General features: G+C 41.0%; 1 protein-coding gene across 1 annotated transcript in view; it reads right to left on the bottom strand.

Moving 5' to 3' along the window:
• The window catches only part of PACRG (parkin coregulated), a 519,387-nt gene that overhangs the window by 167,399 nt on the left and 336,082 nt on the right, over positions 1–15,906 (bottom strand). Inside the window, 1 exon segment of the mRNA XM_036871117.1 lies at positions 4,306–4,354. Within this exon segment, the coding sequence (XP_036727012.1) occupies positions 4,306–4,354 (49 nt within the window).

Here is a 15,906-nt window from a genome sequence, read left to right on the forward strand (position 1 = left end):
AATTTATTGATGAGCACTTTCAAAGGAATGCCATTAAAATAATCATTTTTAAATAAAATATATCTTTATTAGATTTCTAGTAAGTAGCATAAATAAAGCCAGCCACACTTGTGAAAATAAATTAAACATTTTTATTTAAAAAAAAATAAATCTTATTTTTAAATCCATAGAGATTTAACTTCCTTAGTAGATTAAAAATGAATATACTGTAGAATAATACTGTAATGTATTACTTAGATTTAACTACCAATCATGTCAAACCAAATCATGTCTTTCTGAAATAACACTAAATGCAGTAAAAGCTGCATATAAATGACTAGACAGTAATCTGAATACTGACTGCGTTCTCTGTATCTATGTTTTGGATCTTTTAAGATACAACTGATGCAAAACATTAAAAGAATAAATTAAAAGAAAATACTGAACAAGTTTATTGAGCACATACTATTGGCAAAGTATTGTGGTAGGGATTATGCAAGGGGATGAAAGGATTCTAAAAAAATATGAACTTTGCTTCATCCCTGTGTAGACTTTTACACATCTAATAACACACTTGCATCTCTCATCCCACTTGATCCCCACCACAATTTTGTGAGGTCAGAAGGGTGAGACAGCTCCACTTCACAATGAGGATACAATATTCAACACCAACTCTATTAGTTCCTTAGGCTGACATTAAAAAGTACCACAAACCCGGTGACTTAAAACAACAAAAATTTACTGTCTCACAGTCTAAAATCAAGGTGTCAGCTGGGCCATGCTCTCTCTGAAAGATCTAAGGGAAGCCTTATGTTTTATGCCTCTCTCCAAACTCTAGGGTCACGAGCCATCCCCAGTGTGTATAAGCATCACTCTAATCTCTGCCTCCATCTTCACAGAGGGATCTTCCTTCTGGGTGTGTCTGTTTCTGTGTGTCTCCTCTTCTTTAAGGACACCCACCATATTGGATTAAGGGCCCACCCTACACCAGTAGGACATCATTTTAACTAATTATATCCGCACATACACATTTCCAAATGAAGCCACATTCTGAGCTTCTGGAAAAGACACAAAATTTGAGGGACACTATTCAACACAGTACACCCTCCTGCAATGTTTCCGTCTGAGGGAAGCTTCCTTTATGGCTCCCGTCCACATCAGAACAGAGTTCTAGGCACAGGACACACTGTGTGCAAAGGCGAGGCGGAAGTGCCTCCTGAGCGTAGTTGAAGCCTGGCTCATGCGCGTGGTGAGTGAGGACACGTGTGTGAGGGAGCAGTGGTGGGAGATGACGCTACAATGGCAAGTGTGACCCAAGTGGGAAGAACTTTGAAACCACCTAATAAAGTTTTGACATTATTGCAGGGGAGTCATTGAAGGGTTTTGATAGAAAAATGATGAAGGTGGTGGGTTTGTAAGATACTGGTTAGGAGCTTGTTAAGGTAGTTAAGATTAGTGGAAAGCATTTGAAATAGAGTGTCAGAAGACAGCATGAGAGAAAAAAGAAAGGAGAATGACATAGGAAAGGAAAAATGGTCAAAAATTAGCTATTGACAATTTTAAGGTGAAGGGAAGAGGGAAAACAAAAGGAAATACGCAGATGTTAGGCCCAGAAGGCAAAGTGAGGGCTCTACTGACAGACACAGGTAAACAGGTCATAATATCCAATTTTGTCTGTTAACTGTCTTTACTCTCCCCCTACCACCCCCCTCCATGAGTTGCTAAATACAACCACCCTTCATCCCAATGAAATATACATAATCAAGATATGCACAGAACCAAGTAACTTTGTGGTTATAAAACTATACAACTCCATTTTTCATTCTTCTTTGACTCCTTATCTAATACGCTGCTTACTTTGTCTTTTGCATTTCTCCTTTTAATTCTTTTGTTCCTCTAGTTTCCTAGGAGCTGTTAAGAGACACAAGATGTACAATCTTTCTTTGGACAACAATGCCCATCCCAGACTGGCGATGATCCTTTCATTTTTCTCTTTGTTCTTTAATTTACTAGAATAATCTACCTTTTCTAGAGTTATATTTTTTCAACAAGCACTTATATAGCATTTACTATTTGCCAAGCACTTTTTTCAGCATTCTGTAGATATAAATCCATTTAATCCTCATAAGCAAACCTATGTGGTAGGTATTGTTAGCCCTACTTCATGGATGAGGAAACTGAGGTGCAGTGAGGTTGGATAAACTTGACCAAGGGTAGGAAGCAGAGTTTGCGCTCCTAGCCACTGCCATGCTGCCTTGTGGTCAGTAGGAAGATCAGGGGTTGCTGACCAGGACAGCGTTTGCTTATCTCTAAGACCTGGCAGCCACTGGATGCAGACTACTGTATAACCTCTAATCAAAAGAGAAAAAGGAACAGTCACAATTTTGAAATGCAGCTACTATTTAGAGTAACATGTCAACAATAGAATTATTTTTGATTAAATATGGGACTGGTAAGTTTTTGGACTGGGGATGCAGACTGCAGTATCACACCTGCATCTCTCACCTGCTCATCTTTGGCCCAGTGGCACAGACGCGCCACCTCTTGGCTGAAGTCACGATAAACCTGGACACATACAGATGACAGTTTCCTATGTTGGGACTAAATCTGACTCCAAAAATTATTAACACTGTGATCTCAAAGTAGTGGTTCTTATATTTGGGTGTGAGTCAAAATTACTTGGAGAATTTGTTAAAGTGTAAATTCCAGACTCTTACCCCCACCTTGCCCGAGATTCTCGCTCAAGGAATGTGTGAGACCTGGGGTGCTCCACTTTTAAACAAGTGTGGTGATTCTAAAGCTGTTCATCAAAGGACGTAATTTAAGAAACACCGTTAGAGCCTGAGCTACCAGAACCATCTATAGAGTTGAGGTGTTTTCCTCAATATTTTGAATTATTTTTAGAATATTTAGAATTGTCTATATTTAACATTTAATACATACCATCCAAGTTTCTACTAAAATAACAGATGGTATGAGATATCATCAAATTTTATCAGTGAGGTTTTTAAATTATAAGTTCTTTAAAACACACTGAAAGATTTATTACTCCTGGAAACTTGATGATATGGACAAAAATAGTTTTCCATGAAGGTAAATGTATCCAAAGTCCATACTGAGTTGGAAATTTTCCCATTAGTTATGCATAGTCTGCACACAGTTTTGGCTAATGAGGCCTTATCCGTGATTATTCTCACAGCGTGAATCACGCAAATCTCCCACAATCCATGTACATGACCTGCCAGGGTTTTAAGCCTCAAAGCCTGAGTGTCACTGCAGTGACCACTTTATGTTCCATTTCAGCAGTAAATTAAGTTATATAACTTGCAAGCATATAGCTCGATTTTTTAAGAAGCTCAGTCTGCAGACAAGACAAATGACCAAGGCATCCTAAATTCATCTCCTCCATGATGGACATCCGTAATGGAGCCTATCAGTTCCCATCAGAATACCAGAACCTAAAAAGCTAGACTGCAGTGGTTGAACGTATTTGTGTTTCTCTTCCTAATATACTTAGTGCCTTTAAGTAATCAGGTTTTCTCTTGCTCAGCTACTCCTGACTAGAACTAAATTATAATTCTTTTTTTTAAAATTTTATTTATTTATTTATTTATTTATGGCTGTGTTGGGTCTTCGTTTCTGTGCGAGGGCTTTCTCTAGTTGCGGCAAGTGGGGGCCACTCTTCATCGCGGTGCGCAGGCCTCTCACTATCGTGGCCTCTCCCGTTGCGGAGCACAGGCTCCAGACGCGCAGGCTCAGCAATTGTGGCTCACGGGCTTAGTCGCTCCGCGGCATGTGGGATCCTCCCAGACCAGGGCTCGAACCCGTGTCCCCTGCATTGGCAGGCAGACTCTCAACCACTGCACCACCAGGGAAGCCCTAAATTATAATTCTTTAGGAGGATGCTTAGACTCATTCTCCATTTACAGCTGAGGACAATTTCTCAGCCTTGTTTCTTGTTCCAAAGAAAGCCTAGATTAATATCCTGGGAATGAAGCTTTTGCTCTAATTCCTCAATTTCATCCAATTTTAAGTGGCTTTTCTGAGTATATAGAACCATCTTCTTCAGATAACCTCACCAATTTTGGTATTTTAGAACAATTACACTTTAAATTCAAAAACCTTCTGGAAACTGAGAATTTCAAAGCTCTTTGAAAAATAATAAATCACAATCAAGGAGCAAAGGAATATTAAAAAATACACAGCATATATTCTAAACTTCATGTTGTGAGATGGGTTATAAAAGCAAGTGAGATATTAAAATATATACATCTAGCGAAGAAACAAAAGACATAATACTTAAACATGATCTCTTAATTTAAAAACAATCAGCAGGCTCTCATCAGGCTTCCTTTGCATTTCAAATACAAGTGGGCTTTTAATGGTCATGTGGTGTTCAAGTGACAGGACATTACCCAAAGGACAAGGCTGTCATGATAAGTCGTTTCTGTAAGCTTGAAAGGTAAGGCCTTCTTCTGTATGCATTTCAAAGAGTACCTGTACTTTTCTGGGTTTGGTCAAGCTTTTTGCTACTGACCTAATGACTTACCTAATTCTACAGCCATGGAAAATAAAACTAATAAAAATTAATCCAAATGAGGACATATAGTTATAAAGTGATCTGAAGCTTTTTATTCCACAAAAAACAAATAATTACTGAGCTCCCACTATGCGCAGGTACTGCTGAGGCTAGGGGGTAAACAAAACAGACCCTCCTTCACAGGGCTTAACACCTCAGGACAATGAAGTCACAACCAGTGTTCTCTGCACAGAAATATGAATCGACAAAAATACCAGTTGAAGCATAGGTTATTTTTTATAAGCGTCATAAAAAGGCCCAAGCAGTAGTAGGCTGAGGCAACCTGTTCTTTAAACTTCCTAATCTGACAAAACATCATAATTGAAAACTATTTGTCTGAAATATGATGTCTTTAATAAATGTATCTATTTTTCTTTCTGTAACCCCCAGGAAAAAGAGGCCAGTCAGAATTTTGGAAAATGGACTTCCCTGGTGGCGTGGCTGTTAAGAATCCGCCTGCCAATGCAGGGGACACAGGTTCGAGCCCTCATCAGGGAAGATCCCACATGCCATGGAGCAACTAAGCCCGTGCACCACAGCTACTGAGCCTGCACTCTAGAGCCGGCGAGCCACAACTACTGAGTCCGTGAGCCACAACTACTGAAGCCCACGTGCCTAGAGCCCGTGCTCCACAACAAGAGAAGCCACCGCAATGGGAAGCCTGCGCACCACAACCAAGACCCAACGCGGTGAAAAATAAATTAATAAATTAAAAAAAAAAAAAAAGGAACTTTGGAAAACATGTCTCTTTTGCTAAATTTCACTTATTCTGTGGGTATTAGTTTTTATATTCTAATAAAAAAAATGGAAGGTACCATTATGATTTGAGCCTGCAAATGCCTCAGTGTGGCACTAATGTAACTGATGCTGCCCAGCAAGTTCCAGCCACTTAGAGACAAAGAACTGGTGGGGCTGGGTAGGGAGGGCACACCCTCCCGTGCGTCTGACCACGTGGGGGCGCAGCACCGTCTGTAGCCCCTCCCCCGTCTAGTGCCAGTGCCCCGCTAGCAGCTCAGGGCTGAGAGAAGCAATAAACCACGTGAATACACCGGCGTTCCTGAACGTGCCAGCACCCTCGTGTTCTTCTCCTTCCTGTCCTGGTCTGTGCTACTTTGCTCTTATAATTATCCTGGGTTTTTATTTTTAACAAAATCTAAATATATTCACTCATAATAGGAATGGTTTATATGAAGTTATTTTCGTCTCTGCAGTGGCCTTTGAGATCCTTTTGCCACAGTTTTAGTTTAATTGATTATGTGTAGAAGAAAGGTGAAGCTTGAAACACCGGGTGTCAGAAAGCCTGGGAGAATTATTGTGACCTGTCTATACTGCATTGCTCTGTTCCTTCTGTAAATGCCCTCATAAATACTGAAGAAAATCTCGGGTTCAGTGCTGTGTAAAAACAAAATGTCACAGAAATTATTTCTGTAAAATGAGAAGAAGTGGAAGGGATTAAATGTATTCAGCAGACGCCATGTGGTGGCTCTGGTGCCCTGTCTCAAGGTCAACCATTCCAGCAGAAGGTGTAAGGCCTAATCTAGGGGTTAATGAGACAGTACTTTACACATGCTACTTGAGTAAAATTGCATACCATTGTATTTTGGCACCTTGCTGTAAATGAAAGCATCATTTGGCATGTTTTGATTAAAATAAAAGTCTCTCACTCAGCCAAACTCCTCCCCCACAAACTCCTCCCTCACTGCCTCTTCATCAATATTGCTGCTATGCTTCTATTAGAATACACATAAATGTTTCTGCATGTATACACACATATACGTGCATCATCTATTGGATAAAAATAGAATCATGCTTTCATTAGGTCCTCCAATGTGTAGGTGTGCATGTTTTATCTTACAATAAACAATGGTTCTTTTTTCCAAGGCAGAATATATATCCTAATTTATAAAAACTCTGCACAGCCTTCCATTCTCCTACTGATGAACACTTAGACACTTCACAAACCTTTACTATTTCAATGACATCTGTGTTATTATTTCCATAGGGTAGTTGCCTAGAAGTAGAGTTTAGGGGTTGAATGAAAGGCACACTTAAGATGAAAGTGTTAAACTATCTTTCAAAATATATTGCCTGTTTGCCTTCTCATCAACTGTAAACAAGAGTGTTTCCAGAAATCTCATAAAAACCAGAGGTCATATCTCACTGTGATTTTCATTACTCTGTTAACTGTTAACAGAGTTGATCATCTCTTTGTTCTTTTTGATTATTTATGCTTCTTCTCTGAATTGTTTCTTCCTATTGGGTTGTTTGTCTTTTTCTTATTTCTTTTTTTATGTTCAGGGCATTAAATCTTTACTATTTTATGTATTGAAATTATTTTGTCCCAATTTGCCATTTGCCATGTAGCTCTATGCTGGGTTGTTTCTCTTTGTACACGAGTTCTTAACTTTTATTTAGTCAGATCCATCAATCTTTTCCTCAATGCCTCTTAGATTTTGTGTTGTGGTTAGAAACACCTTCTCCACTCTGACATTATTTTAAAAAATGATCTTATATTTTCTTCTAGTATTTTTATAGCTTTAATATTTTACACTTAAATGTTTGCACTACTTCAAAACTATTTGTGGAGTACTGGGAGGTATACATCCTGACTTTATTTTCTTTCAAACACAGAGCAATGAACACAATTCCATTTATTGAATAATTTAACCTTCCCTTACTGATTTGAAATGTCACCTTTACTGAATTTCAGATTTTCATATACCTAGATTCGTTTTCTACTGATTGATCTCTCAATTCCTGCACTATTTTATTTAAAGTAGGGCTAACACTTTCTTCTCCTTTATCTCTTCCTCCTCCTCCTTTATATTTTCTAAATATATTTTTTGTTATTTTTTCATGAGAATATACATTTTGGGGTGTATAAAACTTAGAAATTTTAAAAATTTATAAGATGCCTATAAAGAGGATTATTTTGGGGTGTCAGAATAAAGGTTATTCAACAGTTACCACCTTATTATTAATTGTAGAGCCAACATTAGACAGTGCAAAGGGAATCCTATAATTATCCTGCTTTTGGAGACTATGGCATATAAGAAGCACTTGTCTTTTCCACTAGCTCTGAGTCCCAATTTCCTTTCTTCACTCTTCTCTGCCCTGCTCCAACTTCTGCTCTTATGCAGGATCCTAATCCTGTGGAAGCTCTGGACATTTCTTTGTAGGGTCAGAGTCTCCTTCCTAACTTCCTCTGCCTCGTATCTAAAGAGTTCTTAAGAAAAATAAAATAAAGTAAAATAGTTTCATATTTGGTGACATTATAATCTATGAAATTAAGGTTTAAATAGAAAATCAATTCAAATATTTAACTAAGATAGTATATGTGGCCATTTCCATTAAAAAGTTGGACATCAGGTTCTACAATTAGACAGCTCTGCTCAATTTTAATATAATTTCCTTGAGAAAAATCAAATTCTGTGTATATATTTCCAATTTTGGTATCTATTCTAGAAAGCAGGGTTTTTCCTGCATCATATTAACAAATATAGAGGACTAATTTATGTTCACATCCCCAAGGTTGCATAGTTGGCTCTAGAATACAAGACTTTCAAATGAAGACCCACTAGACAAGGTCTTAGATAATAGGATATGTTTTCTAGCGTCCTATTTTATTCTAAACATTTTTTCCAAATTAAAAAAAGCAAAATTTAATGAAGTTGCTTTAAAGTTGGCCTTTCCCCCTTTTTTCACTTGATTTATTTCCAAAGATTTTTTCTTTCTTTTTAAAAATATAACAGCTCAAGTAGGATGAAGATGAGAAATATGAGTAAGTCAGAGTTAGAAATATATTACTAAGTCAAAGAAAAATGTGTAAGTTTGTCTACTTTTTTCTTTTAGGATATTATCTAAATGTTCTGAATGTTTTATCTTGGAGACTTTTTATTCTTCCCAGTCAAAGCAGAGACCAATGTAGATGCTTACAGTAGGTATCCAAAAGAATAAGAAGCAGCATCAGTAGAAATGACTGCTAATATAGCACCTTCTTTTCCCAAATAACCTTTTGCTTTTATAGATTGACAACAAAAAGGATCACTAAGAAGACTGTTCTTTTTTTTTTTTTTTTTTTTTTGTCCGCGTTGGGTCTTCGTTGCTGTGCGTGAGGGCTTTCTCTAGTTGCGGCGAGTGGGAGGCCACTCTTCACTGCGGTGCGCGGGCTTCTCATTGTGGTGGCTTCTCTTTGTTGCGGAGACGCTCGGGCTTCAGTAGTTGTGGCACGTGGACTCAGTAGTTGTGGCTCACGGCTCTAGAGCATGGGCTCAGTAGTTGTGGCACATGGGCATAGTAGTTGCTCCACGGCATGTGGGATCTTCCCTGACCAGGGTTTGAACCTGTGTCCCCTGCACTGGCAGGTGGATTCTTAACCACGGCGCCACCAGGGAAGTCCCTGAAGTGGATGTTCTATAAAGTTAAAACAAACTCAGGAAAATGAGTTCCTCTGACTGAGAAGTGAGGTGAAATTCACAAATAGGCGTAGTGAAGCAAACATAGATTTGCCACCTCAGTGCGGGGTCAGCTGGAAGTGAGAATTATAAGAGAGATCATCAAACCAATGAGATGACACCAAACAAGAGTGAGGCCCATCAATCTGTATCACAGAAGCCCTATAGTAGACAGACACTCATCAGACAGATGTGACTTATGCTGATTTGTAGGCAAAAGGATTAGTAGTATTTAGCAAAGATATAAGAGGACTCAATGACACTAAGATATAAAGCTGTAGCAGTATGATAAGAGTCTTGCCCAAGGAATGGGAAAGAAAAAATGATAGTGTACAGTGCTTTATAGTTTACAAAGTGCTTTATCATATGTGAGTTTCACAACAAAATAATTGTTTCTATTTTTTGATTAACAAACTGAGTCTTGATGAGGTTAGATAAGAGGTCAAAAAACCAAATTTCAGGCATTCAATCATCCCTGAAAACATCTACTGAGTCAGGTGTGGTTAAGTGTAGCCATTTCTTAAATTTGTGTGACAACGTTTTCATATTAGGGCTTCAGAAAGTGGAAGACTATACCTAACAGTTCTTGAATTTGGAAGTTTTTATTTTATGCATGGAGCAACACTTTGGCTTCAGAGACTACTGGTCAGACCCCTCCTGACATTTGGTAGAAGGAATGGGTGGCCAGGGTCTGGGGAGGCGGCCAGGGTCCGATGAGGCATGGTATGGTTCCCGTGACAAAGGAATGAGCCCAGGCCTGAGAAATTCTGTGTCTAGCTCATTTCCCCACATGACGGGGATTCTTTAAGCTTCTTCATTACGAGAACTCATCTGGGATGCTATTGAGATCAGCTCTTTCAAACTCTTTGGTTGCAAAATTTTGTCTAAAATCAGTATTATTCAGAAGTCCACAATGTGTAAAAAATCATAAAAGTAGAACTTTGGTTGTGGAAGAGGAGAAAACAGAGGCAGAGTTCTGTGCACACAGTGCTTAAATGTTGAATAAGTGAATGTCTGCACCTCTGCTCGCCTCTTGGCCAACCTTATTAACTGGTCACGTGTCCCATTATCCCAGGGCACCCCTCTTTGCGATGTGAGGACTCTCACACTCTAATAGAATCTTCTGGAGCTAAAATGCCTCGCCCTGACAGAGCCACTAAAAGTGGACATTTCACATGTTGAAGGTGAAGCGGCTAAAAACAAATGAAATGACCACGTCACACACACACTTGGTTTATTCACCTGTCACAGGCAAGAACATGGAGGCGCAGGTAAGTGAACCAGCTCGCTCGCATGTCTCACGGCTGCTGAGAGGTGTTGCTGGCATTGGAACCCAGGAGTCCGGCTGCCGGGCCAGGTCCGCAGTTGCCCCTCTGCAGCCTCTCGCCCTCCCAGTTACCTGACCCTACTGAGCCTTCTCCCAGACGGCCTCCCACAGGGACTCGGTGCAGCCTTGCCTTGGAGATGTGACTTCCTGCCCCCAAAAGAGCTGCGGGAGGGCTCCGCGTGAGCGGGACCCACAGTGTCCACAGGGACACGGGCAGGACACCTTCCCTGCACGCAGTCCCTTGCTGGCTCTGCTCTCATAACTCAGGCTGAGCAACCCTGGAGGGTGTCCTAGGGAATAAACTAGACTTTTTGAACTTTTCCAGGGAAAGGAAAGAATATAGGAGTGGGTCATTGAAAATATCCTAAGGCTTCATCTGTTCTGTTTTTGGAGTTTTTCTGAGTCTCTTGGCAAGGGTCACTCTCCCACATGTTTGGGAAGGAAGAGGGATGTGGAAAGGAGAGGGGACAAGAGAATCAGCCTCTGCCCTGAATGAAACACCCTTTGGAGCATCAAATCACCAAGAGAATACCACCCTTAGAGGCAGATTTTGCACAGAACTTCTGTTACCTTATTAAGTCAAACAAGTTAGGAGCCATATGTCTCCAAAAAACAGAACATATTTGTTTACAAACATACGTAGCAAGTGACAAGATGTATAGAAAATAAATATGACACCCTCTGAATTTCAAAACTAGTTCTTCTTTACTAGGTTAGCCAATGAAATAGGTAAGGTGAAATTACCCTAAGCTGAAAAAAATATCAAATAATTTTCCTTTAAAGGACTCAGAAAGGAGATTCTATAAGTAAAATATAGTTGCCATGCAGTAACCTTGTTTGTTTGTTTAAATTTCTGTCTTTAAATAGTTGTCATTAACAAAAATTAGCAATGTTCTCTTGAACCATGAAGAATGGAGTCTCACTTTTCCCGAACTCTGCCACACATTCAGATGGAGAAACTTGAAATCAGCAACTCAAAGGACAAACTGTACCATTACCACTGTCGCTCCAGAAAGCTAGGTTATGCACAGATAGGACACACTGGAAGGGGATGATACACAGCTATTCATATACCCTTTCATCCAAGAATCTGAAACCATTCTCCAGGCGTCACCTCTAACGGGTAGGTAGGTGGGCAAGTAGTATTTTACTCTCCGTTGCACAGTGTATAAATACCTCGGCAGGCAGCTCACTCCCAGGAAATAATTACTCTTCTCACCACTGTTTCCCTGAAGGCACAGAGACTTTATCTCATGCCATGTAATGAATTACTGACAGAGTCAATAGCAGACCCCGGGTTTTCTATGTCCCATTTAAGACTGGACGTGTATCTTAGCCTTCATCACTGGCAGGGGCTGAGTTCCCTTCAACCTTACTCTAATTTTAAGCTTATAAATGCTGGCGATTCTGTGCCTGTAGATTAAGACAGTTAAACGTCAATGCACTGTCCTGTCTGTGATCTTGTCTCCCTCTTCCCGGCTGAACCGTTTGAAAGTCATAGGATCTAATTATGTCTCTGTGTAGTGACCTTGACTCCCTTTTCATTAGACACTTTCTCTTGAAACCTCAGAAGTTTCACTCCTTTCACTACCTTTCTGATTTCTTGGAGGCCCTCATCACCCACCCGCTCTGCGTCTGATAGAAAACCTCTCTTCTGGGGTCTTCCCCAGGCTGGAGCAGGGAGCTGAGCCCATGGCACGGAAATGCCGTTATTGTCCCTGGCAGGAAGAGGCTCACATTCACAAGTGGGAGCTGGGGTTAGATTGTGACGCTGGCTTCCCAGAGGATTTGGAGGGACCCTCAAAGGATGAGTCTGGAAAGCGCTGGATGAGTGTCCCCCTTGAATTCATTCTCCTTTCACCCACGTTCTGATTTCACCTCTTGTTCACTTTATGCTCTCCACCTTGGCATTCTCGTGCACATCCCAGATTACACTCTTCCTTCTCTGGGTGACAGGGACGAAGCCAGCAGGGTGCCAGGCGTGCAATGCCTGCCCTTTCAACTCCTTCCTGAGCATGTTCTCTTGGAGGTCCCTGCAGTATCTCAAACTCCTCCGGGGCGTCCAGACTGCGCTCAGCTCCCTGCCCCACCACCTCTTTCTTCCCGTGTCTCTACTTCTGGAAATGGCATCACTATCCTCACACCCAAGCCTTTCACAGTCATTTCCGAATCGTCTTTGTCTCTGCACCCCCGTACTTAATTAACTGTTAGATGGGATGATTTGTCCAGCACTGCTTCTCTACCCTTTTCCTCCTCTCCATCCTCTTGGTGCAAACTGGAGGTCAGGCCCCGAGCCTCTGACTTAAATCATAGCAATCACAACACAAGCAAAAACCTACTCTCAGTTGTTTCTTTCACAAACCTTCCCTAAGCCACGGCGAGCATCTGTTTTCCGTTGTATGTGGGCCTCTGTTCCTGCTCTCTGCTTCACTGCATCCCAGGGGCTGCAACCAGGAGTGCTCGGCTCACACTGTGTGGTTCTGACTCTGATGGCTCAGCAGCCAAATTTAGAAAAAACAAACTTCCATCCAAAGCATCCCCCTCCCCTCCCAGGAAGTTTCCCCTTAGTGGCCTGTAGACGTGTGCCTGCATCTCAGGGTGGGAGGGAGAGTGGGGCTTAAGGTCCCATAGTCAGCCCTTGAGGAAGACCCCCAAACGTCCACCTGCACAGGCTGCTGTGTCTTGGGCTGTGCAGCAGCTGAAGTAGGCAGCTTGCCTGTAGGGTGTGGATACACAGACAGGCCATGGGGTACTTATTAAACACCAGACGCAGACAAGGAGCTGAAACTGAGTGCGAGACACCAGTTTTATCTCAATCTCATGACCTCTTCCGACTGTGGATTCCAGAGTTGAATGGCACGTGGGGTGGATGGAAGGGAACCTGGTCTACTCTTTGGACCTGATTGAATTTGAGCATTACGTATAGACGTGTGATGATTTTGCCATAAAGCTGTACCCTCATTCTGCTTATTTTTATTCTCAACTCAAGTCAGTCAGATCAATTGGCTTCCTTCAATCCTGCCCAGGTTATTTTCTCCCCAACCTATAATCTTTCAAACTATCCCTCAGGTTAGGGGAATTATGGAAGGTGTGCAGTCTAATATAGACTGCACGCCTTTAGTGCAGTGAAAATCAGTTCACTCTCAGAATCCGTCACTCTCAAGATGCTTTTCTGTTAACTAAAAAACATTTGCCGTCTACATAGCATATACATCATCACCTCTGGGCAATTTTAATATCAATTAAAATATAAAGCACCTGTCTCTTTTTCCAAGGTCCAGGCTGGTCCCCTGGAAGATAAAGTGCATCATCCCCTCCACTGGTCCCACAGCTGACCTTCATCATAGAACCCACCCCAGCACACACAGGCCGTATCTTCTTTTCCCATGCAGCTCTGGAATCCAGCACACAGTAGGCATTCATCAAACATTGGTTTTATGAGATCCAAGGTGTCTATTTGTACGTAGGGTATTTGGGTGATTGACTGATTATTTCAATGGTTGATTACAATCCTAAAATGTCCATGTCACTGGGATGTCACCAACTATTAGTTACAGAATTTTTTTTTAACAGGTCTATGATGAAGTCCCTTGACTAGCCTACTGTTATTGTTAAGAGAAATTCTTACCTTACTTTTAAATCTAACAAGCCACTTCCATTACCCTCCCCGTAACTCTCTTACCTATGCAATCAAACAACTGGTTTAAGTTTTAACTATGTGTGTTCAATTGTAGTTAATTAGCTATGTCAGTAATGATGCAAACACAAGGGTCATTAAGAAGTAGCTTTCGACCACCTGCTTTTTAAAATTCCTCAATGAATTCAATAATTTGATACAGGTATTACCTAAATAAGCAAACCCAAGTGAAAACATGGGTTATCAGAAAAGAAAAATTAGGGTGTAAAAATTTACTTAAAATTCAGAATATAACTCATTTCTAAAAATGAGTGCCCCTCGGGCATTTAAATATATGATTCAATTTGTTAAAATTTGATTTACATACTACGTGCCAGGAACACATTTATTAGGTAAAGTGAGATACACCTAAGCTGCAAGCACATTCTCCAAAGAGAATTGGTTAATACAGTCAGAATAAAAATAGGAAGGAACGAGAGCAAGGCTTAGCATGAAATCTCATAGATTATTTCAAAAGAACACAGGTACTGCATTAAAGAGTACAGAAGTCACAGGAATATTCTATAACAATGAAACATTAAGACAGCCATCAATTCTCTGACACCAACCATAAATGTGCTTCAAAGAGAGGGGCTTTGAAAAAAACTCTTTGAACGGACTTAATTAGGCACTTCAAACCAGAGCAGAATGCTTCCTATTGGTTCTAAGTATACGCAGTTATTAAGCTTGAAGGTGGAATATTATTTTGCCCCAGGCAGTTCAACGAGCTGTGTGCACTTTGTTTGCATAAACGCCTCATTATGCATAAATTCGGCAGGAGCGCCCCGTATTTACTTCGCATTTATAAAAAGAAGCTCCTTATCAATAGCCTTGACATCAATGTTCCTCACCCTGCAGTATGGAAATCTCATTGATTTTGCCACTGTTTACAAGAGGACCATAAAACCCAGAAACTATTGATTTCAGCAGCTCAGGTGTGAGATGGAGCTGGGCAATTGGGATGAGTTACAAGGGAAGAGGGAGGGGAAACCAGGGGTGCTGTGCAGTGGGAACCAGGTCTTTCCTTTCTTGGGTTCTGGAGTAAAAGGCTCTGCACAAAGTGGGTGGTGAGAAGCTATGGGAAAAAATTATTTGTTGATAAATGACAACCAGCTCTGAGGATGAAGAGAAGGAAAACAGACGAGAGAAGTAGAAAGAGAATCTTAAGGACATATGAGTATGTATTGCTCCCACTTGCTCACTGAAGAAATACACAGAGGGACTGAATGACTCACCTAGGGTCATACAACCACCAAGACAGAGCAGTAATTGAACCCAGTTCTCCTGATCAGCTACACAATGGTCCTTTCAAGAGGTTGCTTCCTTCATTTTTTTGATCTCAGTTAGCTGTCGTGCCAGCACAACATGTCTGCAGGGCTGATCAGCAAAGTGTTGCCACTCAGTCAATCCGGTGGCTGCTTCAATGGATTGCTAGAGGAAGATGATGTGGAAACAGGGTCTGAACCTGAACTTGACGTTCTGTAGTCCCTCTCACCCTTAACCCGTAACGTGTGTTGTCTTGGCTGCCTACGGAGCTCCACGGGGAAGAGAGCACTGTGACCACCAGGAGTCTCAGGGATGAGCAAAGCAGACCCTGCTGGGCTGTACTTGCCAGCCTGGCTGGACGCTTCTCAAGATCACCTAGTGAAGACACGTAGAGCAGTGCCTCTGGCCACGAGTGCCCGATGCTGCTTGCTGCTATCATCGACATCATCATCGTCATCGCTTTGATTTTATGACAATGAACTTACGTTGGTGCTTTTATTTGTTTAACTTCACTAGTCTATATTTGGGGTTTGGAACAGTGCCTGGCACATATAAAGCATTCGGTAAATATAACTGAATAAAGGAATGAGTGAATGGCTTTCTCTATAACATGTGTCCGAGGAGC

This window comes from Balaenoptera musculus, chromosome 12, assembly GCF_009873245.2.
Source record: "Balaenoptera musculus isolate JJ_BM4_2016_0621 chromosome 12, mBalMus1.pri.v3, whole genome shotgun sequence".
Taxonomy (NCBI): domain Eukaryota; kingdom Metazoa; phylum Chordata; class Mammalia; order Artiodactyla; family Balaenopteridae; genus Balaenoptera; species Balaenoptera musculus.